Here is a 27,412-nt window from a genome sequence, read left to right as displayed (position 1 = left end):
ATACACCAGTATTTCTGAAAATAAAGTGCATTCATTCACAATTTTAATTTAGCTTTGAAGGAATAATTACTCATTCTGTAGTCATGCACGGATGCACAGACTCTGTACCACAGATGATTGGATCAGGAAACAAGGCAGTGATTTTACTTAACAGTGATTTTACTTCAAACCTTCACAGTCTCTGGTTCTCAGTTCAGTTATCACAGCTGGGTGGCACACTGGAGATGAACGACACACAGTAGTGCAACATATTTGTGGAAAGACAAAAGTAATACGTTTTACAGGCTAAACAATGCTTAACATGACACAAGGTTGCCGCATTTTCTGAAATGACTTTGAGCTATAATACTTACAATGAGAGGTCCCCAGCTGTGGGATCGACTTTTTGAAACAATCTGTATGGTGATGTAGGTTAAGGTCCAAAGAATCACACCCTGCCGCCATTCACCCTGGAATGCCCTAATTGGCAAGCAATAATAATAATAATAATAATAATAATAATAATAATAATAAATTATTTTAAAATCCTTATTGAAATGACTCTGATCACTATTTTTATTCGCTTACTTGGTTTACACACTTTTTTATTTATACTCCATTGTCATACCATCTTAATCAGTTTACTAACTTCATCAGTTGCTCTTATTTTTTATTGCTATGTTTCTTCTTCCACTTGGGTTCTTTGTGTTTGTGTTTTTAATTATTTCTGTTTATTTATCAAGATATTTAAGTGTTTGAAAATGCTGATCTGTCAGTTAAAAAGCAAGAGATGGAATAATCTATTTATATTGACTGTGAAGTGGTGTCAACAATATATTTTTTATTACAAGATCTAGATATTTTTTGAAAGAAATTGTCACACAAACATTCAAAATATATATTCTTATTGGAATAGAGACAAAATAACACAGATGATGATTTGAGCAAAAGCAGGGATAATAAGTAAAACAAAATTCAAGCAAAATAAGAAAGAGAAATAATGAATGTAATAAGACGAATGAAAATGAAAGATGACAAAAGAGAAGAAATTAAATCAAGTTTAACATATCACAATAATTAAAAGCACATGAACAGTGACTCCAAGTAGAAAAAGGCTTATAGGAAGAAGATAGTCATAGAAAATGAATAATTAAAACAATAAAATATTTTTAATCAGTTTACGTTTTTTAAATGGGAAAAGTGTGATTTTACTTCATCAGTTGTTTTTAGTTTGTCCCTTACCAGTAGGTCTAGAGTTTTTATTGAGAACTTCCTTGCTGCCTAATTAGTGGTGAACATTCGAGGAAGTAATCACCTACTGTTATTTACTTCTGGAAAGCAATGTCACTATTATCTTCTGCACATTTTGTGACTTTCATGTTGATACCAGGTCACATTTTATTGAAGTTGCTCACAATACAAAAACATTTCTGTCGCAAAAAGTACTCTGTAGATCAACAACCAAATACTAGCACACACCATTCACTCTCCACTCACAAACCAGTCCATATCCAGTGTGTGTCAGTGGCACAGTTGCAAAGAATCCACAGAATGCCCAGAGGCTAAGCACATATGTTGGGTATTGAAGATCTACATCTACATGTACGTTTGTACTCTGCCAACCACCATAGGTTGCATGGCAGAAGGTACACCCCATTGTATTCATTACTAGGGTTTCTTCCAGTTCCATTCATGTATGGAGCGTGGGAAGAATGATTGTTTCAGTGCCTCTGTAGATGCAGTAATTCTGATTTTATCCTCCTGATCCCTGCATGAGCAATACACAGATGGTTGTAGTATATCCCTAGAGTAATAATTAATATCTAGTTCTTGAAACTTTGTTAATAGCTTTTCTATTTATTTTTTATTTACACATCAAGTTCCTTAGGACCAAATTGAGGGTATGGAAGTTGTTAGTACATGTAATTACAACATAAAAGTAATAACAGATAAAAATAAAATGTTTAAGAACTCAAAAAAGTCAATCCATAAGATTAAGTAAATGCAGTCAACAATACAAGAAGAATCGGTTTACTTTTTCAAGGTACTCCTCGACAGAATAGAAGGAGTGACCTATGAGGAAACTCTTCAGTTTCAATTTGAAAGCGCATGGTTTCCAGCAAAGATTTTTGAATTCGACCAGTAGCTTATTCAAAATGGATCCAGAAGTATACTGCAAACCTTTCTGCACAAGTCTTCGTTGATCCATTATCGATCATGGGATGACCGCTGGCATGAACTTCTTGACACAATAATTTACCAACAGCTGTATGTATTGTAGAAATTTATTTTATTTTATGAACTTCTATGTGCCACCAGTTTCAGCATTACATTGATGCCATCTTCAGACCCCACTTGTTGTAGTCGTAAAATCGCTATACACGGAAAGAGCCATATAACTGGATCCGTGAATCAATTGTCCTGCAACAGCCTATAGAAGTTCATAAAGTAAAATAAATTTCTACATTACATACGTCTGTTGTAAATTATTGCATCAAGAAGTTTCTGCACAAGAGTTAAGGAAGTCCTATCCAAATGCAGGTTTGATTTCTGCCTGGTATTAACTGAGTGGAACCTTGGGAATAGGCTAATATTGTTAACAAGAAATGACAGTAAGAAATATATATATTGAGAGACAAATGTCAAAATAACCAGACTCATAAACAGGGGTCGACAATTGGTTCGTGAACCTACACCATTTATTGCCCTAACCACCCATTTCTGAGCCAAGGATACACTTTTAGAAGGGGAAGAGTTACCCTAAAATATACTACCATATGACATAAGCAAATGAAAATAAGAAAGGTAGACTACTTTTTGTGCTGAACGATCGCTCAATTCAGATACGGTTTGAATAGTAAAAATGGCAGCATTAAGTTTTTGAACAAGATCCTGAATGTGGGCTTTCCATGACAAGTTTACTATCTATCTGAACACCTAGAAATTTGAATTGTTCAGTTCCACTAATCATATTTCCATTGTGTGAAATTAAAACAGCAGGTTTTGTTGAATTCTGTGTTAGAAACTGTAAAAACTGAGACTTAATGGGATTTAATGTTACTTTATTTTCTACAAGCCATGAACTTAGGTCATGAACTGCACTATTTGAAACTGAGCCATTGTTGTATGCAACATCCTTTACTACCAAGTTAGTGTCATCAGCAAATAGAAATATTTTGGCGTTACTCGTAATACTAGAGGGCATACCATTTATAAAAATAAGGAACAGGCATGGCCCCAATAATGATGCCCGAGGCACTCCTCACTTGACCGTACCACACTCAGACCCCACATCACAGCTATTCTCAACATTGTGAATAATGACCTTTTGCTGTCAGTTGTTAAAGTTAGAGGTGAACCAATCCTGACTACTCCCCAGATTCCGTAATGGTCCAACAACTGGAGCAATATTTTGGGATCAACACAATCAAAAGCCTTAGTAAAATAATAATAAAAAAAAACATGCCTAGTGTTAAAACCTGTTGTTTAACCCATCAAGAACCTCACAGAGAAAAGATAATATAGGATTTTCAGTTGTTAAATGACTTCTAAAGCCGAACTGTAAATTTGATAACAAATCATGTGATATAAAATTATCAGTTATACTTACAGCCTTTTCGATAACTTTAGCTAAAACTGATGGCATAGAAATAGGTCTAAAATTGTGTACATTATCCCTTTCTCCCTTTTTATAAAGTGGCCATACTACTGAATACTTTAATCGTTCAGGAAACTGACCTGTCCTAAAGGAAAAATTACAAATATGGCTTAATACAGGGCTAATGTGGGCAGCACAATACTTTAATATTCTGCTACGCACTCCATCATAACCATAAGAGTCCTTAGTCTTCAGTGATTTGATTATTGACTCAATCTCCCCCTTGTCTGTATCAAAGAGGAGTATTTCAGACATCAATCTCGGAAAGGCATATGCGAAGAAAGTTATATGATTCCTTGTAGAATCCTGCAGAGTCTTCCACTGGAGTTTATCTATCATATCCATAACACTTTCACGATTACTAAATGATCCTGTAACGAAGCGCGCTGCTCTCCGTTGGATCTTCTCTATCTCTTATATCAACTCTATCTGGTACGGATCCCACACTGCTGAGCAGTATTCAAGCAGTGGGCGAACAAGCGTACTGTAACCTACTTCCTTTGTTTTCGCATTACATTTCCTTAGGATTCTTCCAATGAATCTCAGTCTGGCATCTGCTTTACCGACGATCAACTTTATATGATCATTCCATTTTAAACCACTCCTAATGCGTACTCCCAGATAATTTATGGAATTAACTGCTTCCAGTTGCTGACCTGCTATTTTGTAGCTAAATGATAAGGGATCTATCTTTCTATGTATTCGCAGCACAGTACACTTGTCTACATTGAGATTCAATTGCCAATCCCTGCACTATGCATCAATACGCTGCAGATCCTCTTGCATTTCAGTACAATTTTCCATTGTTACAACCTCTCGATACACCACAGCATCATCTGAAAAAAGCCTCAGTGAACTTCCGATGTCATCCACAAGGTCATTTATGTATATTGTGAATAGCAACGGTCCTATGACACTCCCCTGCGGCACACCTAAAATCACTCTTACTTCGGATGACTTCTCTCCATTGAGAATGACATGCTGCATTCGGTTATCTATGAACTCTTCAATCCAATCACAATTGGTCTCCATATGCTCTTACTTTGTTCATTAAACGACTGTGGGGAACTGTATCGAATGCCTTGCGGAAGTCAAGAAACACAGCATCTACCTGTGAACCCATGTCTATGGCCCTCTGAGTCTCATGGACGAATAGCGCGAGCTGGGTTTCACACGACCGTCTTTTTCGAAACCCATGCTGATTCCTACAGAGTAGATTTCTAGTCTCCAGTAAAGTCATTATATTCGAACATAACACGTGTTTCAAAATTCTACAACTGATCGACATTAGAGATATAGGCCTTTAGTTCTGCACATCTGTTCGACGTCCCTTCTTGAAAACAGGGATGACCTGTGCCCTTTTCCAATCCTTTGGAATGCTTCGCTCTTCTAGAGACCTACGGTACACCACTGCAAGAAGGGGGGGGGGGGGGGGGGGGCAAGTTCCTTCGCGTACTCTGTGTAAAATCGAACTGGTATCCCATCAGGTCCAGTGGCCTTTCCTCTTTTGAGCGATTTTAATTGTATCTCTATCCCTCTGTCGTCTATTTCGATATCTACCATTTTGTCATCTCTACGACAATCTAGAGAAGGAACTACAGTGCAGTCTTCCTCTGTGAAACAGCTTCGGAAAAAGACATTTAGTATTTCGGCCTTTAGTCTGTCATCCTCTGTTTCAGTACTGTTTTGGTCACAGAGTCTCTGGACATTTTGTTTTGTTCCACCTACCGCTTTGACATAAGACCAAAATTTCTTAGGAAGTTCACTAACTTTATCTCTAATACTTCTTATATTTTGATGAAAAGTGCTAATTCCTTCTCTACTTGGAAACATGACGTCCTCTGAAGGTGAGCCATTAGTTAAGGGGACTTCCTTTAACCAGGTGTACCTATCAGCTGACTTTAATCTAAGAAAGGTGCACTTCTAACACCAACTACTGCAGGAATTTTTACATGAGTGATCCCACCACCACTGACTACGCTGTCTCCTGTAAGCTTTGCAGCCTCCCCTTCCCATACCTATTGAGGTGGAGGCCCTGCCTAGTGGAAACAGCAACCACATTTGTTGTGCAACACAAAACATTCTAGTTAGGAAGAAAGTGCATACTCCACTTTGGAGAGCATGTTGTTGACTGCCTTCAGTGTACCCTGCTTGCCATCAGTTTTTCCATTTAACAATGAGGTGACTGTGTAATGTGCTTCATGTGTGTCTGTTGTTAGTGGAAGTAGGACTCATATTAACATTTGATCTTTCTGACAGAAAAACATGAATCCAGTTGTACAACTGAGATACTCCATAGTCACACAGTCTGATAAGAAGTCATGTGTGAGGGTTCAATAGCCTTCTGGAAATTAGAAATATGAAATTCATTTGGTGATTGAAATTTCATGAGAAGATCCTGCTACAATGAAAACCATATTTGTTTCAATTATTGCCATCCCAGCTCACTTATCATATCGGTGAAATTCTGTTGCCTCTTTTATAATACTCCATCAATCCTATCTGGTAAGAATCCCATACCACACACCAGTGCTCTAGCAGTGAATGGGCAAGCTTAGTGTAGGCAGTCTCTATATTAGACCTGTTGCATCTTCTAAGCTTTCTCCAAATAAAATTCATTTCTTGTTTTTCCATCCCTATAGCATATGTGATTCTTCTAATTTGAGTGGTTCACAATTGTAATTGCTAGGTGTTTAGTTGACTTGACAGCCTTTAAATTAGTGTGGTTTATTGTGTAACCAAAATTTAATGGGTTTCTTTTAGTACTCATGGATGGCCTCACAATTTTCATTATTTTGGGCCAACTTAAACTTTTTGCGCCATAGAGATATAGTGTCTAATGTCATTTTGCAATTGGTTTTGATCTTTAGAAGACTATAGATGGTAGATGACAGCATCATCTGTAGAAAGACTCGAGGGCTGCTCAAACTGTTTCCTAAATTGTTTATATAGATTTAGAACAGCAGAGGTCCTATAACACTTTCTTGGGGAATACAAGGTGTCACTTTGCTCTACTTAATGACTTTATGTTATTAGAAACTGTGGCCTTTCTGGTAGGAAATCACAAGTCCATTCACATAACTAAAATGATGCTCCATAGGCATGCAATTTGAATATGCATCTGTTGTGAGGAATGGCGTCAGAAATGTTTTGTATATCGAGAAGTATGGAATCAATTTAGATCCCCTGTTGACAGCACTCATTATTTTGTATGAATAAAGAGCTAGTTATGTTTCACAACAATGATATTTTCTAAATTGTGCCGAGTATGCATCTATACACCATTTGTTTTAGAGGTAATTCATAATGTTCAAGCACACTATATGACCCAAAATCCTATTGCAAATTGACATCAGTGGTATGGGTCTCTAACTCATTGAATTACACCTATTTCTTTTCTTAAGTATTGGTGTGTCTTATGCAACTTCTCAGTTTTTTTAGGTACAGATCTTTTGATAAATGAACAGTTATTTAAGACTGGTAAGTATGGAGTTACTGTATCAGAATATTCTGAGTGGAATCTAGTTGGTATACAATCTGGGGTGGAGGTCTTGCTTTTACTAAGTAATTTGAGCTGCTTCACTATACTGAGGTATCTACTTCTAAGCTGCTCATGTTGATAGCTGTTCTTGATTCAAATTCTGGGATGTGTGGATGATGTGGCGTATTCTAAACCTTATTTTAAATCTATATGACGATGCTGTGCTGATTATATTTATATGTTTTGACAATGCCATTATGGCCCTATCGCTTTAGGACATGGTGTAAAAAAGATCTGAGGATGGTCATTATGGTCTGAAACTGGTCATTGTCTAAAGAATTGATATTGTGATCAAAGACTGGAATAAAAAACATTTGACAGTATTGGATCACTGTTTGTATATGCAACTATGTCGCAGTTGGTGAAAGAAACAATCCATCACCATTGATATTTAACCTATCCTTTATGAACACTGTTAGTTCCTTTGTAAAAATTTTAACTAAGCTTACCTCTGGTTGTAGCCAGCTTTTGGCACCTATAACTATTTGAACTTCAGTGCTTCTATTAGCACTTGGAGCTATGGTGGTTTAGGTCTAAAATAATGATTGCTGCTACATTTACCCTTATCCTGTGTTTGTCCTTCACCTATTGAAACTGAAGCCTTTTCTATATTTTCCCAAGACACCATAAGCTAAAAAAACCACCCATTCCATTCCACACAGCCCCTGCTACCTGTACAGACACCTCCAGTATGCAGTGCATCTATGATGTATTAAGCAGAACCTGAAACCCCACCATTCTATGGTACAAGGCGAGTAATCTGCAGCTTATACAGTCTCAGAATCATGTGGGCATCTGATTCAGACCCTCCACTCGGCTCAGTACCAGAGGTCCACAATCAGCCCTGTTGATGATGCTTCAGATTGTGAGTCCTGCTTTATCTCACAAGTAAGACTGATACTTTTTAGCAATTCAGATAGCCTCCTAAAATCAGATAGAATCTTTTGTCATCCAAAGCAACACACATCATGAATTTTAACATGAGCCACTAACTACCATTCACTATACTCTTGTGTTCTTTGTGGCATCACGAAGTACCTGTTCCACATCTGGAATGACTCCTCCTATTATATTTACAGAGTGCATACTGGATTTCTTCCCTTCTGTGGTAGCCACTTACCTAAGGGAGCCCACTACACACCTACCATTGGAGCTCCCAACTACCAGGAATTCCCACTCTGCCTCCCTCTCCCTGTGACTGACTGGATCTTGTAGGCTGAGAGGCTTCCTCTGAAACAGGACAAGTGACTGCTTCTGTCCCAGGAAATCTTTTGCTGACTGTCACACTTTGAAACAATCTCCCACTTGACCACAGGTGAGAGATCAACCTCAGTGTGGGCAGTAACTGGGTGGGCCACACTAGCAGACCAATCAAGGAATACGTGGGACATAAAACAGGTTCATGTGCTTCTTTTGTGCCCAACATTGTACTTGTAGCATAGGTGTTCACAAGTGTCCAAACCTCCCATTGTGTAATTGTAAAAAGTCATAGTTTTTTGCATGCGCCTGCATCGTGAAGTATGAGGTTGGAACTTAAATGGTGGTAACTATTTATTCACAACCAATACAAAAGAGTTACATGTTTGCACCTGTTACTGTCCCTCAAAGTACTCACCAGCATTGTGTAGAACCCATTGTTAGCAAAGTGGAAGGCATAGTATACCATTAATAGAGCCTGTTCTGTTGATGGTGCTAGTGGAGCTGTCTACTGCCTGTCGAATCTCTTGAACATTTCCGAAGTGAATGCCACAAAGTGGTTCCTTCATCTCCGGAATCAAATGCACTGTATTACAGTTTATTTACGGAGAATCACCTGCGACCAGCTTTGTGAAAGAAGTGGTGACACTTTCTGCGCAACGCACCCATCATTTTGCATGACAATGCATGGATGCATACAGCTCAAGCTGTGGCTGCTCTGCTTTGTTGATGGGACTGGGAAGCACTATACCCATCCACCATACTGGACTTAAGTCCTTGTGACTTTGATTTGATTCTGAAGATGAAGGAACCACTTCATAGCATTTACTTCAGAACTGTTCCAGAGATTCGACAAGCAGTAGACCACTCCATTTGCACCATCAACAGAACAGGCTCTGCTATGCAATACTATGCCTACCACATCACTGGCAATGGGTTCTACACAATGCTGGTGAGTACATTGAAGGACAGTAACATGTGCAAACATGTAACTCTTTTGTATTGGTTGTGAATAAATAGTTGCCGCTGTTTAAGTTCCAACCCTTATATGTTGGCATCGCTTTGCATTCATTATATTATAACTAAATAATGAGACTTCCTCTGAACATAAAACACAATACACATTTTTCTCATAAAACCAGGTAAACTTGAACTCATCATCTAAGTGTTTATTGAGCAGGAGCTCATCAGGAATTTTAATGTTTATTTTTGTGTAATGTTCCCACTTAAGTCGGATTAAAGTCATTCAATATTCTTGCTTGTATTTAGACTGCCTGAAAAAACCATTAGAATGCATTCTTTCATATATCTCCAATGTGTACAAATAGACGTTTCTATATTCTATAGCAACTTCTTTTTAGTCCATATTTCTTTGGAGTTTTAGGCAAATGCTGTGTAAATGAGCACTGCCTTCAAAATTAAATGAGTTAGTCAACAGCTGCCTGATATTCTATAGTGCTATATGCTTTCAAGTATTTTTTCAGATAAGGGTCTAAAGTTCATGAGTAGCAAACAGTAGGCAGATACCTTCATCTCATGATAATGTAGACCTTCTTAATCTATAAATACCAAGTGACATGAGTATTTGACATCTCAGTTCATTAAATAATCAGCCTGTATTGCCTTTTTTTAAAGTTTGGCTACTTTCGCTAAATGGCTACTTGTTTCTTTTGTCTATTATTCACAGTCACCATTTAAGTGCCAGAAATGGCTGTAATATCTGAATAAATAACCTTATCATGTTCAATCTGAGAAACATCTTGCGATTCATCATTATCACCATCAAAAGCAACTCTGCAAGAATTTTTAGGCATTTTGTACCCCCCCCCCCCCCCCCCAAAAAAAAAGAAATGCATTATCAGGTTCCTCACAACTAAAAGGGGAAAAATTGTACATGAAATCGTTTGTAAATAATTCCATTTACTTATATAAGAACATATAAATTGTTTAGGAAGGACTGCACCTCAATTTCCACTGAAATGTCTATAATAAGCACTGCTCCCACCCAGCTGGGAGACCTTCAGTAGCCAAAAAAATGTACTTAAAACCTTGTACAGGAGTGAGAGGTTCCACAAAGTTGATATGTATGTTTCCAAAACGCTGTATAAGTTCATTGAAAGTCCCAGAATGTTTTCGGACATGATGCTCCACTTTAGCCATTTGGCAAGCCGACCAAGTCTTTATCTAGTCATGTTTGCTGCCTGGCCATATGTATGCATGTCACCATTCATATTAGTTTGGCCCCTGATAATTTCACATCAGTGTCCTGCACCATTGCTAGCTACATGAAAACAATATTAATTCCTGAAAAATAGTCAGCTGCAACATTGCTGGCCCTCCTTACATGGAAGATGTTAGTAATAAATTGACTGATGAATTCCAAGTAGCAGAATTGTCTTGGTGATAAGGATTCACACAGTGTTTTGAAAGCAAAATGAATAGTTTTGTGAGCAGTGGAAACTGTGAAGGTAAATGCCTTCACTTACAGCCAGAAGTGCTTAATGGCTTCATACACAACTAACAGTATTCTGTCAGAGGCACTCCCTTAAATTTGTGACTTGGGCAGTTTGTGCAAAAAGAAGCTAGCCGTTTTCCAAGTATCTCCTATTTGCTGGTGAAGTGCTACTCCTATGACTGCCTGGCAAGCAACTACCACAGTGATTAGGGGAGCAGAATGGACAGAGTGCACTAAATGGATAGCAACGCTTGCACTGGATATGACCATGACAAACTCTTGTAAAATTTTGGGAGATCAAGTGATGTGACATTATCCTCTTGAATTTTGTCCTTATGATGTGCCAGTGAGAGGCACCTGTGAAGCTGCTGTATGAGGAAGATGATGTGTAGAAGTTTGCCATGCCCAGAAAATGGCGTATCTGTTGGAAGATATCTGGAATACATACAGACTGAATCACATCAACTTTATGCTGTAAAGGCAAGATGCCAGAAGAATTAATCAAATGGCCTAAGAATTACACTTTTCTCTGCATGAGAATGTGTGTGCCCTTGTACATTTGCAACATGTTCTTTGAAAGTCTAACAAAAATAATTTGTTGATGTATGCCATCTTCTGGTGGAAATTTTTAGAAAAGTAATACATTGTCCAAATATGCAAAACACTAGGGCAAACCATGGAGCACTTGAGAAGGCGCCACAGGAAACTGATAGTATGCCTTCTTAAAAAAGATCATGCTGTATATCCATGCACCTGCGAATGCTTCTCTAAAGTCCTGTATATTGCATGTACGGTAAAAGTCTGGGGTTGAATGTGCATTCAAAGCATGATAGTCACTGCAGTCACTAGGATCTGTCCCTTTTCCTTACCAAGTGTAAGGATGATGATCATGGTTTGTCAGAACAGCTAATAATACCTGTCTTTCTTTACTGCAGCATATTTTTTTGGTGCTAACTTGCGAACTTTGAAGGTTACCTGTGGTCTTGGAGTAGTTGGAGTGTGATGGATAGTGTTGCGTGTGATACTAGAGAGCAGTGCAGACTGCTGTTTAATGTCTGTCAAGGTAGCTGAAGAGATAAATGGGAAGAAATGTTTTCACTTAAACTCCTTATTTCAGTTTGAACCTTCTCAAAGTCTTTGATTCTCTTCCAGAGTCAAGAACTGTATTTTCCTTAGCAATGTTTGTCTTCACCTGTCTAAGGGCCATTAACTCATCAGCTATTTGTAATTTGCTGTAAGTGCACACTATTGTATGAAGTTCCTCACTTGATGAATCTTTGGTGTTGACAGCCAAGCCCATAGAATCCAGGTCACTTGTCACTACACCTGTAGCAGAGGTGTAATTCAAAGCATATAGGCTATTTAAACAAACTGTACATCAATAAACAGTCTTCTTTTTTATGCAGATTTGAGCCTTGTGGATGGAAATGTCAGTGTAAAAGTGGTGCAGGAAATCAGTGCCAAGAAGTGGCTCAGTGACATTGGCAGTCAAGAAAATCCACTGCAGTTATTTCTGGAAAACCAATTTCACCATTTTGATGTAGTTACCGAAAGTAGGAATTTTTGAGTTATTAGCTATGATGAGCCTGGATGTAACTGAAGGTTGCTTTCCTAATCTTGCCAGCAAGACACTCACATTGATCCAGAGTTGATTGAATATGTTCCTGGACATACAAGTGACGTGATCTACCAAGACTGTTAATAACATGCTGTCAATTTGGCATTCCTGAGAAATCTACATACCTGATACTGGGAAGAAATCTGTCTTCTTGTGTTGAAATGGCGGAAGCTGACTCTGGAAAAACAAAGTGGTAGACATGTTGTATACTTTGACTTTGGCGGTTATCCACTTCAGTTCAGAGTGACACGTTGACAGGTCATGCCTATCCCCATTTGTTGTAGTTGTTTGGTAGGCTGCAAGGAGCCGTAAATTTTCTTACCGATTGTCCACATTCAAAAGGATATAAATACTAGTTATGTCATTGTATGTTGACCTCATGATGGGAGTTGTGCCAGCTGCTGTGCTGTGAGCTTTCATGAATTGGCAGTATTTCAGTAGTTTGTCTGAATTGTTGCTGAAACTGCTCAAGTTGCATGGGAATGAGCAGATTCGTTTAGATAGTGGCAGCTGCTGCCATCTAGCTGCAGGCAAAGTAACTAAACCTGCAGTGCCATTACCAGTTTGTGAACCCTCACTGGCATCATCACACAACGAAATATTACTTATTTGGCCAGTTCTGAGTAACTGAGAATCTGTGTCTATGGTGTTATTTGAAATCACAAGAGTTTTAATAGCAAAAGGTAAGTTATTGAACCACACTTGTTTTAACATCACGTTGGAAACTTTAGATTCAGTGACTAGTGTCCTTAGATCACACAATAATTCAGGCAGAGATGTATCACCAATAAACTCACTCTCTAAAGCTTTTTGAATGCCTGGTTTAGTATCCCTACCATCAAATGTTGAGATGTAGGCAATTGAGCTGGCATGGGTAGAACAGTGGATCAGTTCAGACACGAGCAGTTCAGACGTCTGCCTTGGAAGATGTACATGTCATGTCATGTCATATAGGCAGACCCACTGACGGAAGTGTATACTTATGAACAGCAGTAAATAGAGCAGGCCAGTGCTCGTGCAGCATTAAACCACTGTGGACCTAGTCTAGCACTTTGTGCTGAGTGCTGTTACGTGCCTAGTCGTTAGTCATCAGCCGTGTGTTGAGCATATTGCTGTGCATGTATCTACATGGGTTAAGACACTGTTTCCCATGATTCAGTTCACTCGGTGACTTCACAGGGTTATGTTCCCCCGTTGTTACTGAGTCACCATTGGCCTGTGCTGCACCTGTGCTGACTGTTTTGACTAGTTTCATTGTCATACCTTCTGCAGATACTAACCACAGGTCTCTTAATCTGTGAATGCTGTGGAACACGTGGTCTTTCAAGAGTGTGTTATTGCAATTAGAGGGCATATTATGAACAGTGTCTGACAATAACAAAGAGATTAAGTGCCTAAAGCATTAATTGTCAGAATGAATTGTAGTTTGTCATCACATGCACCAATATGCAGCAAATGAAAGTTTTAATAGTATCCTTACACTTAATGTTTTTCTTGTGATCCATGGCTTTCTGTGGGGTCACCACTTGTGGAAACATCAATCCACAGTAAGTACCAGAAATGCTGGCTGTTATTGAAGCCACAGACACAATGAGAGTTACATGAAGCACTCAACAAAAATATCTCTCAAATGAAACGTGCCACCCCAAAAGGCAGGAAAACAGTGAGCCTAAAAGCAAAGATATTTTACAGTTCATTGTTTCATTGATATATTACAACTAGTTGTGTCACCACAAGCTCCACAGTTGTCTGCCAACTCCGATAGGTGCCAAAGATGAAACATCAGGTTTGTCACTCTCACAAAGCTGCTACCTGGTGTGGAAAACAAACCCCCTCTTTTTTCTTCCTTATTGTCATGGACCAAGTGTATCATTTATTGATGTTCTCCTTCAGAGTATTGCTACACGGAAATATCACAGCCATAAAGAATTACTGTCACTTTCATAATTTCATCACTGAAGCTACTGTTTACTTGTGTGGGATCTCATTCACTGAAGAGAAGAGGAGACATTTCCAGCTAATCCCATGTCTGAGTCTTTTTCAAATGATATAGGAACATGTCTAACACTACTACTTCTACTACCCCCCCCCCCCCCCCCCACACACACACACACTACCACCATCACCTTCATTATAAAAACCCATCTCAGAAAACAGCAAAAGAATGGATGTACTCTAAGTATACTGATTACTCTAATTTATGCTAGACACTTTGTAATGAACGATGTTGGGAAAGATGCTGGAATGTGACTATATTTGAGTCCATGGTCTTGTGGCAATATTAATTAAATAATAAAATATATGTGGGATTCCAGAGGTATTAAGTGGCTTCATTTTCTTGTGCTTTCAACTGTGCACTCCAGCTGACAATGAGTGAACAGTAATCAACCAATAATTTGTAGAAATTTAACCATTGATGCATGTTAAAGGCTGAGAATACTTTTGTTAAAGTAAATTCATAGTGGAGATAAAAATGTAGAGAGCTGTCATATCATACTATGTTTTTTCTAATTACTATTTCTCAAAATCCTTTTATATGAAGAATCCTAAGTAGTTAAATTACTAAAAATAAAATAAAATAAAACTCCTGACTTAAAATACACACATCAAAATAAGTTTTGCATCACCTCAGTTCTGAGAGTTCCGGAACCTGTACAGAAAATTGGAATAGAGATCAACAAAAAGGTCATTTCCACCCTTTTTATTGCTCATGAAAACCACACATTGCATGTTGTACCACCATACAGTGAGACCTTCAGAGGTGGTGGTCCAGATTGCTGTACACACCAGCACTTCTAATACCTAGTAGCACGTCCTCTTGCATTGATGCATGCCTGTATTCGTTGTGGCATACTATCCACAAGTCCATCAAGGTATTTGGTCACATAGCTCACAACATGGTTTTTGGCCCTAATCTGGTGACACCATTCTGCCCACTGGCTATTACTGCTACACAGTGCAGGTTTTACTGAGCGTGGCTATCCTATCTCACAATCCTTTTGTTACCACACTGCACTTACTGGCCATTGATATTTAATACAATGCTCTACTGCAGCTTAGTTACAAATTCCTAGAAGTTTCACTTAAAACTAGGTTGTGATGCTACAATGTTGTTCTTTGCATTTGTCCTTGTCCCACTGTCCCATTCCTTGTTACAACTGGCATAGACTCAGCTTTTGGTATGTGGGAAGGGTGTGAGGGGCTCACCAGTGACACCAGTTCTGTGTGCACAATATAACCAATTGAGTCAAATGGCATTGTACTAAATCACATGTTGTGGTGTGTTGGGTATGCAGAAGGAAAGAGCATTTCACTGACCAGTGTAGGGAGAGTGCATAGTTTCAATGAGGAAGGCCATGGGTGCTCGGGAAGTATAAGTCAGTGTAGATGTAGACAATTGTTATGAATAGCGCTGATATGTAGATTAACAGTTTAGGAGGTCTCCAAGTGGTTGATGCAAGTAGAAACATGGTCTGATGTTCATAGAGTGTCTGAGTTGTGCACGCAGCATTTTGTTTCTTTTTCCTTTCTGTGCCACATGCCTACTCTGTTATAAGTGAAGTAGCTCCAAACTGTGATATAGCACTGACAAAGTGAAATATAGCTCAGCATTGCAACCGTACCATTTTATGGTTTGAGTTTTTATCTTTGTGTCGTATCACACTGGCTCAAAGCAGTGTAACTAGGTGCTGGTATTCGTAGATGCAAGATGATTATTAATCTTCATGTCACCATTAAACTGCTCTAGGTCCCTTGAGTACAGTGGGCATAATAGCAGAAAATCTACCTAGGATAGTTGTCTGAACCAGTGTGATGCATGGTGCAAGGACATTCATGTATTAAGGAGCTGTGACTAAGAATAAACATTGAGTATTTTTGAGTAATATTAAGAAACGTAGGTTGAAGAAACATGGAGTATTTTTGGGTAATATTAAGAAACACAGGTTGTAGCTGCGGACAGCACCTGTGGTTAAAGACTGCTCAAGAGATTCCAGGGCCCATAAAGCACAATACACTGGATAGGTCTCTCATAATGAGCAGTAAAGTTTAGGGTTTAAGTGATAGTTCTCTGGCTCTTATGGGCATTACAATGTGAGTGTCTCTACCATGGATTGCTTGACTGTTGTGAATAGTTTAGGTTAAGTGTAAGAGTTTCATAATGTTGCAGGATGCTGGCCAGATCCCTACTCTCCCCTCCTGCTAAATAGGTAGTTTGAAGACAAATACATTACACCATGTGTCAGGACTTAATAAGAATAGAGGAAAACTGTGCCTAATATGTGTGGGAAAATAGAGTTGTATATACTATAGCATCGTGTAATTGTAATACATTTACGGATTTGGTAGTAGACTAGAATTCATAAGACTGAATTCTCTCCAAGTGGGGAGTAATTGTTGTAGCATCAGCTTGAGTGGGCAATGACAGTTACAGAACAATGCTTGGGGCAGTACATTCCAGGCATACACTACAACAAGTGGGGCCTTTTGTCACAACAAGGCTTACTAGATGAGTATACCTGGGCCTCCAGCCCACTGGGAGATCACTTGCACTGAGGGCTTGTCTCATTACTTGACATTAGATCTGTCCTGTCCTGATGTCATGCTGGATTTCTAATATGTCTGCCACTGGTACTGTGCTGTGCTTGAACTTCAGTCCTGACTTCAGCTCCCACATTAGCACTGATGTAGCCTCCATTCCCACCACCAGCCTTCACAGTCCTCATCTGCCACTTGTATCTTGTACCTGATGTTAGACCTGTCCTGTCCTGACATTGTACTGGTGTTCTGACATATCTACATCTACATAATTACTTTGCAATGCACTTTTAAGGGCCTGGCAGAGGGTTCATTGAACCACCTTCAAGCTATTTCTCTTGTCTCAGTTATGTGACTGGGTTTGTGACTTCCTGTCAGAGGGGTCACAGTGCGTAGTAATTAATGGAAAGTCATCGAGTAAAACAGAAGTGATTTCTGGCATTCCTCATGGTAGTGTTGTAGGCCTTTTGCTGTTTCTTATCTATATAAATGATTTGGGAGACAATATGAACAGCCATCTTAGGTTGTTTGCAGATGACGCAGTTGTTTATTGACTAATAAAGTCATCAGAAGACCAAAAAAATTGCAGAACGATTTTGAAAAGATATCTGAATTGTGCAAAAATTGGCAGTTGACGCAAAATAACGGAAATTATGATGTCATCCACATGAATGCTAAAAGGAATCCGTTAAACTTCAGTTACATGATAAATCAGTCAGATATAAAGCCCGTAAATTCAACTAAATACCTAGGAATTACAATTACGAACAACTTAAATTGAAAGGAACACACAGAAAATGTGTTGGGGAAGGCTAACCAAAGACTGTGTTTTATTGGCAGGACACTTAGAAAATGTAACAGATCTACTTAGGAGACTGCTACACTGAGTACATCAAAAAAGTTCAAAGAAGGGCAGCATGTTTTGTATTATTGCAAAATATGGAAGAGAGTGTCACTGAAATGATACAGGATTTGGGCTGGACATCATTAAAAGAAAGGCGTTATTCATTGCGAGGGGATCTTCTCACGAAATTCCAATCACCAACTTTCTCCTCCAAATGTGAAAATATTTTGTTGACCACGATAAAATAAGGGAAGTCAGAGCTGTTATGGGAAGATATAGGTGTTTGTTCTTTGCGTGCACGATACGAGATTGGAATAATAGAGAATTGTGAAGATGGCTCGATGAACCTTCTGCCAGGCACTTAAATATGATTTGCAGAGTATCGATGTAGATGTAGATTTCTCTACCATTCCCTTCTTGAATTGTGTGTGGGAAAAATGAACACTTAAATCTTCAAAATAATTTCACATTTCGAAAAGGAATTGGTGGTTGAAATTTCATGAAAAGATACTGTCATCATGAAAAACACATTTGTTTCGATGATTGCCACTCTAGTTCACATATTTCCATGCTGCTCTCTCCTTTGTTTCCTGATGTACAAAACTAGGTGCCCCTCCTTGAATTTTTTCAATGTCCTCCATTGATCATATCTGATGTGGATCCCACACCAATATTCCAGAAGAGGACATGCAAGCATAGTGTAGACAGTCTCTATAGATAGACCTGTTGCCTTTTTCTGTGTTCTGCCAGTAAATCACAGTCTTTTGTTTTCTTTCCTCACAACATAATCTACATGATCATTCCAATGTAAGTTATTCATAATTATCATCTCTAAGTAATTAGTTGAATTTATAATCTTTAAATTTGTGTGATTTATTGTGTAGTCAAAAGTTAGTGGATTCATTTTGGTACTCATGTGGATGACTTCACACTTTCCATTATTTAGAGTCAGTTGCCACTTTTCACACCATACATATATGTTGTTTAAATCGTTTTGCAATTTGTTTTATCATCTGATGATTGACAGCATCATCTACGATCAGTCTCAGACTGGTATTCAGATTGTCTTCTAAATCATTTATGTAGAACAGGAACAGTAAAGGGCCTATAACACTTCCTTGTGGAATTCTAGATATTACTTCTGATGACTTTCCATCAGTTACAGTGAACTATGGCCTCCCTGATGGGAAATCATGAATCCAGTTGCTCAACTGAGACAATAGTCCATAGGCATACAATTTTATTAGAAATTGCTTGTGAGTTATGTTGTCAAAAGCCTTATGGAAATCTAAAAATATGGAATCAATTTGAGATCACCTGTTAATAGCACTCATTACTTCTTGAGAATAAAGAGCTAGTTGTGTTTTGCAAAAAATGATGTATCGTGAACGCATGTTGGTTGCTTGTCAATAAATCATTTTCTTGAGGATAACTCAGTAACACAGTATATGCTCCAAAAACGTGCTGCAAATCAACATTAGTGATATAGGTTTGCAAGTCAGTGTCTTACTCCTTATTCTTTTCTTGGGTATTGGTGTGACTTGCGCAGCTTTCCAGCCTTTAGGTATGGACCTTTCAATGAGTGATTGGATGTGTATGATTGTTAAATATGGAGCTATGGTATCAGCATACTCTGGGATGATCCTGAGTGGTATACAAAAAGGACTGGAGGCCTTGCCTTTGTCAAGTTATTTAAATTGCTTTGCTGCACTGAGGATACCCACTTATTAGTTACTCGCTTTGGTAGTTGTTGTTGGTTCAAATTCTGGAATATTTACTTTGTCTTGATAATTATGAAAAATCTGCCTTGATTGCACAAACTACCTGGTGTTTACCTAGGTTTCAGCTTGGGTAACCACTCCTTATTCAGAACAAATATAAAACAGCTTGCTTAAATAGGTATAGTCAAAGGCTAAAATCAATGTTTACAGCAGCAAGACCCCATAAATGTTTATTTTTTTTACAAATACACGGTACATATGTACCAAGTCAATAATATTACTTATCTCAATCCTGTGTGTGCTGCCTCGCCCCAGCCAATGTACGATAGTCACAGGCTCTCCACCGAACTGAGGCACCACAGGCTGCTCACATGCAAGGCTATCAAAATCATTGTGAATGTGCGCGGCCAGGAAACGCTCTTCTTATGCATGAGAGCGGGATTACAAAGATAGCATGGATAGGGACCTAACTGTCTGCCAAAAGTTGTCGCACAAATAGCAATTTGAGCAAATGATAAAAGCAATGATGCAGAAATTAAGACATATGTAATAGCAACGCACGACAAACTTTGTGAACGGATGGTAAATCAGCCACAAGCTAATATGGAGGCCCTAGAATTAGGTAGAAATTACAACTAAACTAAAAGTGCAAGGCTTATGCCAATGATCTTTGGCAGCAAACAGCACTTAAAATGTTATTCCCCCCAAGCTACCTATTGGCTACACACAGTGAGTGAATAGGAGGCACATTTGTTATAAGCAGGTCATGGTGATGAAAAACATCTGTTAAGGTGCCTGATTGATATTTTGACATACATAATACTTTTGTATGGTTATATCTTAATGTTCCTCAACTTGTTTCTTTGCACTTCTTTCCACCTTTTTCTGTACTCTCTCCACCACTACCACTGCTTGATTTTTTAAATTTCCAGTCAAGCTTTCTCTGTGTATCCTGTTTAGCATCTTGGCTTCTGTATCTATACATTACATTATTAGGACTGCGAGGCCAACCTGTTTGTAATTAAATACTTTATTTTTGATCCGCTGGGTGCCTCTTGTTTCTGTATTCACCTAGGAGTCTAGTTTTTTTCTTTCTTTCCCATTTCATAACTTTTACTTTTCCTTAGTAAATTAAGGAAAATTAACCAGTATTTCTAAAATGGAGGTGCAGTTTTTTGTTTTAGTGCATTATCTATAATAACATCTTCTCCATGAACTTAAATGGTTGAAATTTTTATTTCATTCTTAAAGCCATAGATACTCTGGCAACAAAAGGGAAGGGATGGGGTGAAATGAAAGAAAGACATTTAGATTAGGAGCTAGAAATGATTGGTTACTACAAGTACTAAGTGTTTGTAATAAATTTCTCTTAAGTTTCATACATAAAATGTCATAAGTTAACAATCAAGTAAAAATTATAGAAAATTAATAACCAGTTGTCTTTCTGTTAGATTAAAGCTGACAGTAGGAGGCAGCATCAAGTAGCAGAAGATTTTTATGATGTATGGATATTGAAAAGACAGGCATTTCTAAGGTGGAGGAGCTTTGTAGAAGAACAGTTGGCTCATGAAGCAGCTGTAATGCAAATTGCATTAGAGCATTATAATAGGTATGCAAACAGTATTATGTATACATCTGTAACCCTGTGATTTGATGGATGTTCACATTTGTGTAAAAGTATACAGAAATTATCTTTAATTGTTCATAACTGTAGTATGTTACACCACTGTTCACACCATTCCTAAGTATAATTGATTTTAATTTTCATTATAGAACACTGCTTTGCCGCTGCTTCAGACAATGGTACAAGTTGCGAGATGAAAAGAAACGTAAAGAACGGCTTGAAGCATGGCGTATACGTGTACGTGAAATACTTCCAGACTTCATGCCTCCTGACACAGACTAGGGCTACAGGGCTTACATATTACACAAAATAATGCACATAACAAAATGTGTTTTATGTTACGGTCTGTAAATATACACCTTTACTGTTTCAATTAAGCAGCAGCTGGTGTAAATTGATCTTTCGTACTGAAGGAAAAAGGAATCACTATTAATTATTTGAAAAATCCTTTGATTGTTCTTCCTATGCAAGAGCAGGTTTTACTCTTTCTTTTTGTTTGTAATATTGTGTAGAGCTAAGCATGTAAAATGTAGGAGAGAGATATTGTAAAAAAATAAATAAAAATCTTGTTGCACACTGTTGTTGCTTTGTTTTAGACATGCAGACACTGCACTAAAGTATTTATCCTTTTAATGTTAGTAATTGATAAAATCTTTACTTATTTGTTCCAGGGATAGTGTACATGAAATATTATATTGGTGCCCTTTGTATCAGTTTCAATGAAGCTGTTTATTTATTCTTAGTGTTACATCTGTCCACAATGAAGTTTATCAGTCTCATAGAGGATAATTTCTTTGTTAAATTCAAGCAGTTTGTTGCTGTTGTGAGCAACAATACAGTGATATGAGCTATGTAGTTCTTTACCGATTATTATTTAAAAAAGTATGTCACTGTGGAATCTTCAAAAATACAGTGTGAATGAATAAGTAAATAAATAAATAAATAAAAAGGCACCCACAACATCACAGAGACTGCTCTGGAGGTGATGAAATGTATAACTCAGATTAACACGGTGTAGTAAGTACATGTACTAGATATGAGGTGTGTTCAAAATGTAAGGTTACTTTATATTTTTATGAAAACTTATTTATTTATTCATGTTGTCCCCTTAAAGTAATTTGCCTCAGATGCAGTACTCTTGTGCCAACACTTTTACCAATCCATGAAGCACTTCTCATAAGCACTTTTTGGTACAGCCTTGAGTATTCCATCAATGCTGTTTTTGTTTCCTCAAATGTTGAACATCTTCATCCTTTCATAGCTCTCTTCAGTTTTGGGAACAGGAAACAGTTTCAGAGGGCCAAATACAGTGAATATAGTGGCTGAGGCATGGTTTTCTTGTTGTTTTTGGCCAAAAAATTTCTTCCAAGCAACAATGAATGAGCAAGTGCATTATCGTGATGCAAAAGGCATGAATTGTTTTTTCACAATTAATGATTCTCGCAAACAGCACATAACATCAAGGTAATACCCCTTACTGACCATACGACCTTGACAAAAAAATTCATGATGCCTTATACAATGATAACTGAAAAAAATAGTGAGCAAAACTTCGATATTTGATCGAACTTCTGTTCTTTATTGGTCTTGGCTCTATGAGATGCTTCCATTGGGACTATTGGGCTTTGGTTTTGACATCATAACCATAATTCCATGTTTTGTCGCCAGTTTTGGCCTTTTTGAGCAAATCAGGGTCATCATTGACGTCATTCAAGAGCTCCTGAACGATGCTCATGTGATTTTTCTGATCAAAATTGAGAAGTTTTGGAACAAATTTTGCTGACAAGTCTCATGCCCAAAATATCCATAAAAATTGTATGAGATGAGTAAACTGATATGCCAACATCCTCAGAAACTTCTATTACAGTAATGTGATGATTTTTCAGAACAATTTTCTTCACAGCTTCATTGTTATCATATGTTGTTGATGTGCTATGGCATCCAAAGCGAGGCTCATCATTGACATCTTCTCGGCCATCTTGGAAGAGCTTGTACCACTTGTAATTTTGTTTTTTACTTAGAGAAGACTCACCGTATGCCATGTCAACATTTGAAGTGCTTAGAGCACTTGATTCCATTTTTCACACAAAATTTGATGCAAATTCTTTGCTCCATTTTTCATAATAATTGAAAATGGCTGAACACACTAAAAGACGTCTAACCTTTCTATGTGTCAAAAACAAACAAATGATGCTGTATGTGTGAAACTGAACATATGTTCAGGACATGTATACCAACATGACAAAACAAAAAATTGATAATCGAATGTACATTGCCTGTGCAATTTGAAAAGTCACCTTACTTTTTGAACATCCCTTGTATGTCAACTAAATTTTAACCTTAAATCCTAAGGATGTACATAATCTACTATTAATTGTCACTTATTTAGTTTTCATTTAAATGTCTGATTTATGTTTCTAGGATAGGAGAGTAGTTATTGGGTTATCACAATTACATTATTCATGGCTGGTGGGCCTCAGAAGTTCTTCATCTTATGCAGATGCCAGTGTCTTGTAAATTGCGCTGTAACTACACGAGTTGTATACATCCTAGGCATATTGGAGGTTGTATTGTTGTGGGCGAACAACTATGCTTATACACATCCTTCCAGAGTTTATGTTTATGTGAAAAACATATAAATAATGAAATTCTGGCAATATGTGTTGCTTGTCGAACTTAGAAATGGAAAAAAATCTTGAATAAAGGCACATGATCATACCCAGCTTGGTGGTTTCAAAAGACTACAATTATTTACATGAGAAAGAGAGTGAAAATTTTGTTGCAAATGGAAAATAATGAATTGTCCATAAAGAAACGAAAGCAGAAATTTTTTGTTAGTTCAGTTAGGTGTTACAGGGAAAGCTGCAGGAGAAGTAATAAAGAAAGATGCAAGGTCTGCCGTAAGCCATATAAGACAGGATTCCATGTTTCCAAGAACTTCACAGAATTTCTTACTAGAGTAACATTTTGTAAAAATCCTCAAGCAAAAATCATCAAGCAAAGGATAAAATGTCATGTGAATATCCATTGATGGGGCAAAAACATGATCACTGCCCATCACTGTCTGGTGGCATAACAGGCATATGAAATGGTAAGGAAAGTATATAGAAATGTTTGGAAATTCCTGTTACAAACTCCAAGAACTTGTACAGGGGAGTGAGCACATAATATTGTGAACAGGAACCCATGTCCAGGAATGTACCATTTCTATTATGTAACAGTTTCAGTTCAGATGTTTAACTCATCCACTTCTGCCTGAGGAACAGAATTTGGCATGACACAATATAATTATTAGGTAGCAATTTGAAAGGAAACATAGTGAAACATCCATTTATCACTTAAGCATGTTTATTTATATTAATTTACGAGACTGCACTATAGACAGAGGAAGATCTGCTGGCATGAGTTCTGGTTGCTGCACTAAAGGTGGGATGAAGCATGTGTACCAGAACTCGCTTCCTAGGTACAATGTCTGTAACAATGTTGGTGGTTGTCTCATTGAACCACTACTGTGATGCATCCTTACTGTCAGTATGTAGTACGCTGGGTTCTTTTCTGTTTTGAATAATGTAAACACATAATGTTTAAGTGTTGATGTAAACAAATGTGCTTAAGTGATAGGTGGACGTTTCATTATTTTCATTTCGAATTGTTATCTATTAACTGTACTGGGTCATGCCTAATCTAGTTCCTCAAGCAGAAGTAGGTGAGTTAAACATGTGAATTGAAACTGTCATGGAATGGAAACAATACATTTCCAGACATGCATTTGTATTCAAAATATTATGTATGCATTCCCTTCTACAAGTCCTAGAAGTTTGTAACGGAAATTTCTGAACACCCTGCATAAGTAGAGCAGAGGTGAATGGGGAGCCGTGCAGAGTGGCCGCATGGTTAGAGGCACCATGTCTTTGATTGCGTGGCCCCTCCCGTCATCGGTTCGTGTCCTCCTTCAGGCATGTGTGTGTGTGTGTGTGTGTGTGTGTGTGTGTTGTTCTTAGCATAAGTTAGTTTAAATAGTGTGTAGGTCTAGGGACTGATGACCTTAGCAGTTTGGTCCCTTAGTATTACACACACATTTGTGAATGGGGATCATTTGACAGAGTGCCAACAATCCGGGAAAAATGGGAAGATCAGGAATTATCAGGGAATTTCATGCAAATAGGAATATCATGGAAATATCATGGAAGTTCATAAAGTATCAGGGAATGTTTTTAATTTCATACTTTGTATTACAAATAAGTACAGTTTCTGAGAAGAACCACTTGTATAAAGTGCTTTCAAAAAAAGTCCCAGTTACCTCCATGCATCATTTACATCATTAGGTAAATGTCAAATCACTATTTTTTACTTTTATCTATTTTTTTATTTCAGGCTATTGCATTCAGCATTGCAGCATACTTTCAAAGCCATTAGTTGACTGATCCAGATTTAAAGTTTTGGATGGAAGAAGTTAGAAATGATTCTAAGAGTGCAAAATGAAAGCTTTGCAATGTTACATTTTCTGCAAGTAATGGGATACTAAAAATCATGCTAAGTGATTAAAATGAAATACCACTCCTCTTTAGAGTTTTTGAACTCATCTGCAACATACTAGTACTGATACAATGAAATGTGATTAGACAATGAAACATTATTCTTCAGAAAAATTAACCATTTCTCATCCATTCATAAATGAAGGAAATGAACTGCAAATTCAGAAATCACAAAGTACTGTCAGCTTCTTTCCTCTCAAAGAAGAAGTAAGCGATGCAAATATACTTTGGTAAATTCAGACACTGATGATGTATAAGTCAACACACTCAACTGGAAGTGACCTACAATTATTTAACCCCTTAATACCTGAATAAATTTCAAGATGAAAGACCAAGATCAAAAACTGTGGCATGTCAGAGGTACGTGAAACACTCAGGAGATCTCAGCACATGTCAGAAGTGTTGGTAGCTTCGTGTAGAATCAGCACATACCAGCATTGGCACTCAAACACAGTTAACTTTCCATTTATTAGCACAGCATTGGTATGATGAGAATACATGACACTCAGGTGTTAAACAGATGTTCAGTGATAGTGAAATAGTCCGAAGAATGGAACTGCAGGAAACCAAAATTGGATACTCAATTCTTTATGGGATTATCCCTAATTATAAAGATAGAGTGAGGAAATCCATCAGTTCTTGTAATGATTTTGCTATATGATTTGGTGAGTCACTCAATAAAGTTTGTCAAGAAACTCAAATGGATATAAATATCAGATTTTGGAGCAATAAGAAAAACAAAGTTTGTACACGGTACTTAACATCTACTTTTCTTCATCATAGAAGATCTAAGCTGCTTCTGTTGTTCAAGGAAATGCTTGTACCTCTTACATGCCTCAATGAAATTTTACAAATCTCAGTGGATGGACAGAATGTTCATAAGTTTTTCAGAGATCAGAAATCTGAGCTGCAGTCTACAAAATAAATCAGTTATACCTGATATTTCTTGTTGCTCCATACAAATGGTCTTGTCCGGATATGCTAACATCCAGGTGAATGGCTGCTTCAAACATACATTGTGCCAGAGATGAAGGCATCAAAGGCATTTGTTAAGTTTTGGGAACAGATGAAAATTGGGTGGGATCAAGTCAGGATGGTATGGAGAATGATCAATGTCAGTAAATTCACACCACTGTTGCAGTGCTGTTGTGTGATCTAGCATTGTATGCTGAAGGATGGGGTGCTCCATGTGCAGATAAAACTCTTTGAAGTCAAAACTCAATTACGCTATGCTGTTTCTCACACACCAGAAAAGTGATGTTACCCACCCCGATGTTACACGCTACAATTCAGAGCTCTCTTATCTGCAGAGGGCAGCAAATATGTAGATAAAAAAACCTCTCTTTTGTCACAAGGACTGGACATCTGCCACTGTTCTTCAGAAGCTGCTAAATAGTACATGACTCACTCCTTGCTTCAGTTGTCTCTTTTGGTTAAAATGACTGAAGGAAAGAAACACTAATTCTTAGTTTTTAGCACAATAAAACATCACCTTACACAACAGTGAGGAGGGTTCATTTTTTAGTAAAAAGAACACACATTATGCTGGCTTGGGAATCTTCTCCTTAAATGGTATCCTTTGATTTCTTCTTGTTTGATGAGAATAAAAAAAAATTCTAAGCCAGCACATTTCTTTAGATGAAGACGCTATAGCTCCTTATGCTTAGTTCGTTACTGTTTTAATGTGAATGTGTACACAGCAGT

General features: G+C 37.7%; 1 protein-coding gene across 2 annotated transcripts in view; it reads left to right on the top strand.

Moving 5' to 3' along the window:
- Positions 1–21,745, top strand: part of LOC126278623 (uncharacterized) — a 195,412-nt gene extending 173,667 nt beyond the window's left edge. The window contains exons 10-11 of one of the 2 annotated variants that reach the window (XM_049978862.1): positions 21,001–21,158; positions 21,323–21,745. In XM_049978862.1, the coding sequence (XP_049834819.1) occupies positions 21,001–21,158; positions 21,323–21,455 (291 nt within the window). In that variant the 3' untranslated portion in view covers positions 21,456–21,745. The remainder of the gene's footprint in view (positions 1–21,000; positions 21,159–21,322) is intronic. The other variant, XM_049978863.1, reaches the window with a different exon arrangement.
- Positions 21,746–27,412: the final 5,667 nt, after the last annotated feature.

This window comes from Schistocerca gregaria, chromosome 6 (genome assembly GCF_023897955.1).
Source record: "Schistocerca gregaria isolate iqSchGreg1 chromosome 6, iqSchGreg1.2, whole genome shotgun sequence".
Lineage (NCBI taxonomy): Eukaryota > Metazoa > Arthropoda > Insecta > Orthoptera > Acrididae > Schistocerca > Schistocerca gregaria.
Note: the sequence above shows the minus strand (reverse complement) of the source record. Positions and strands in the feature narration are given on the sequence as shown.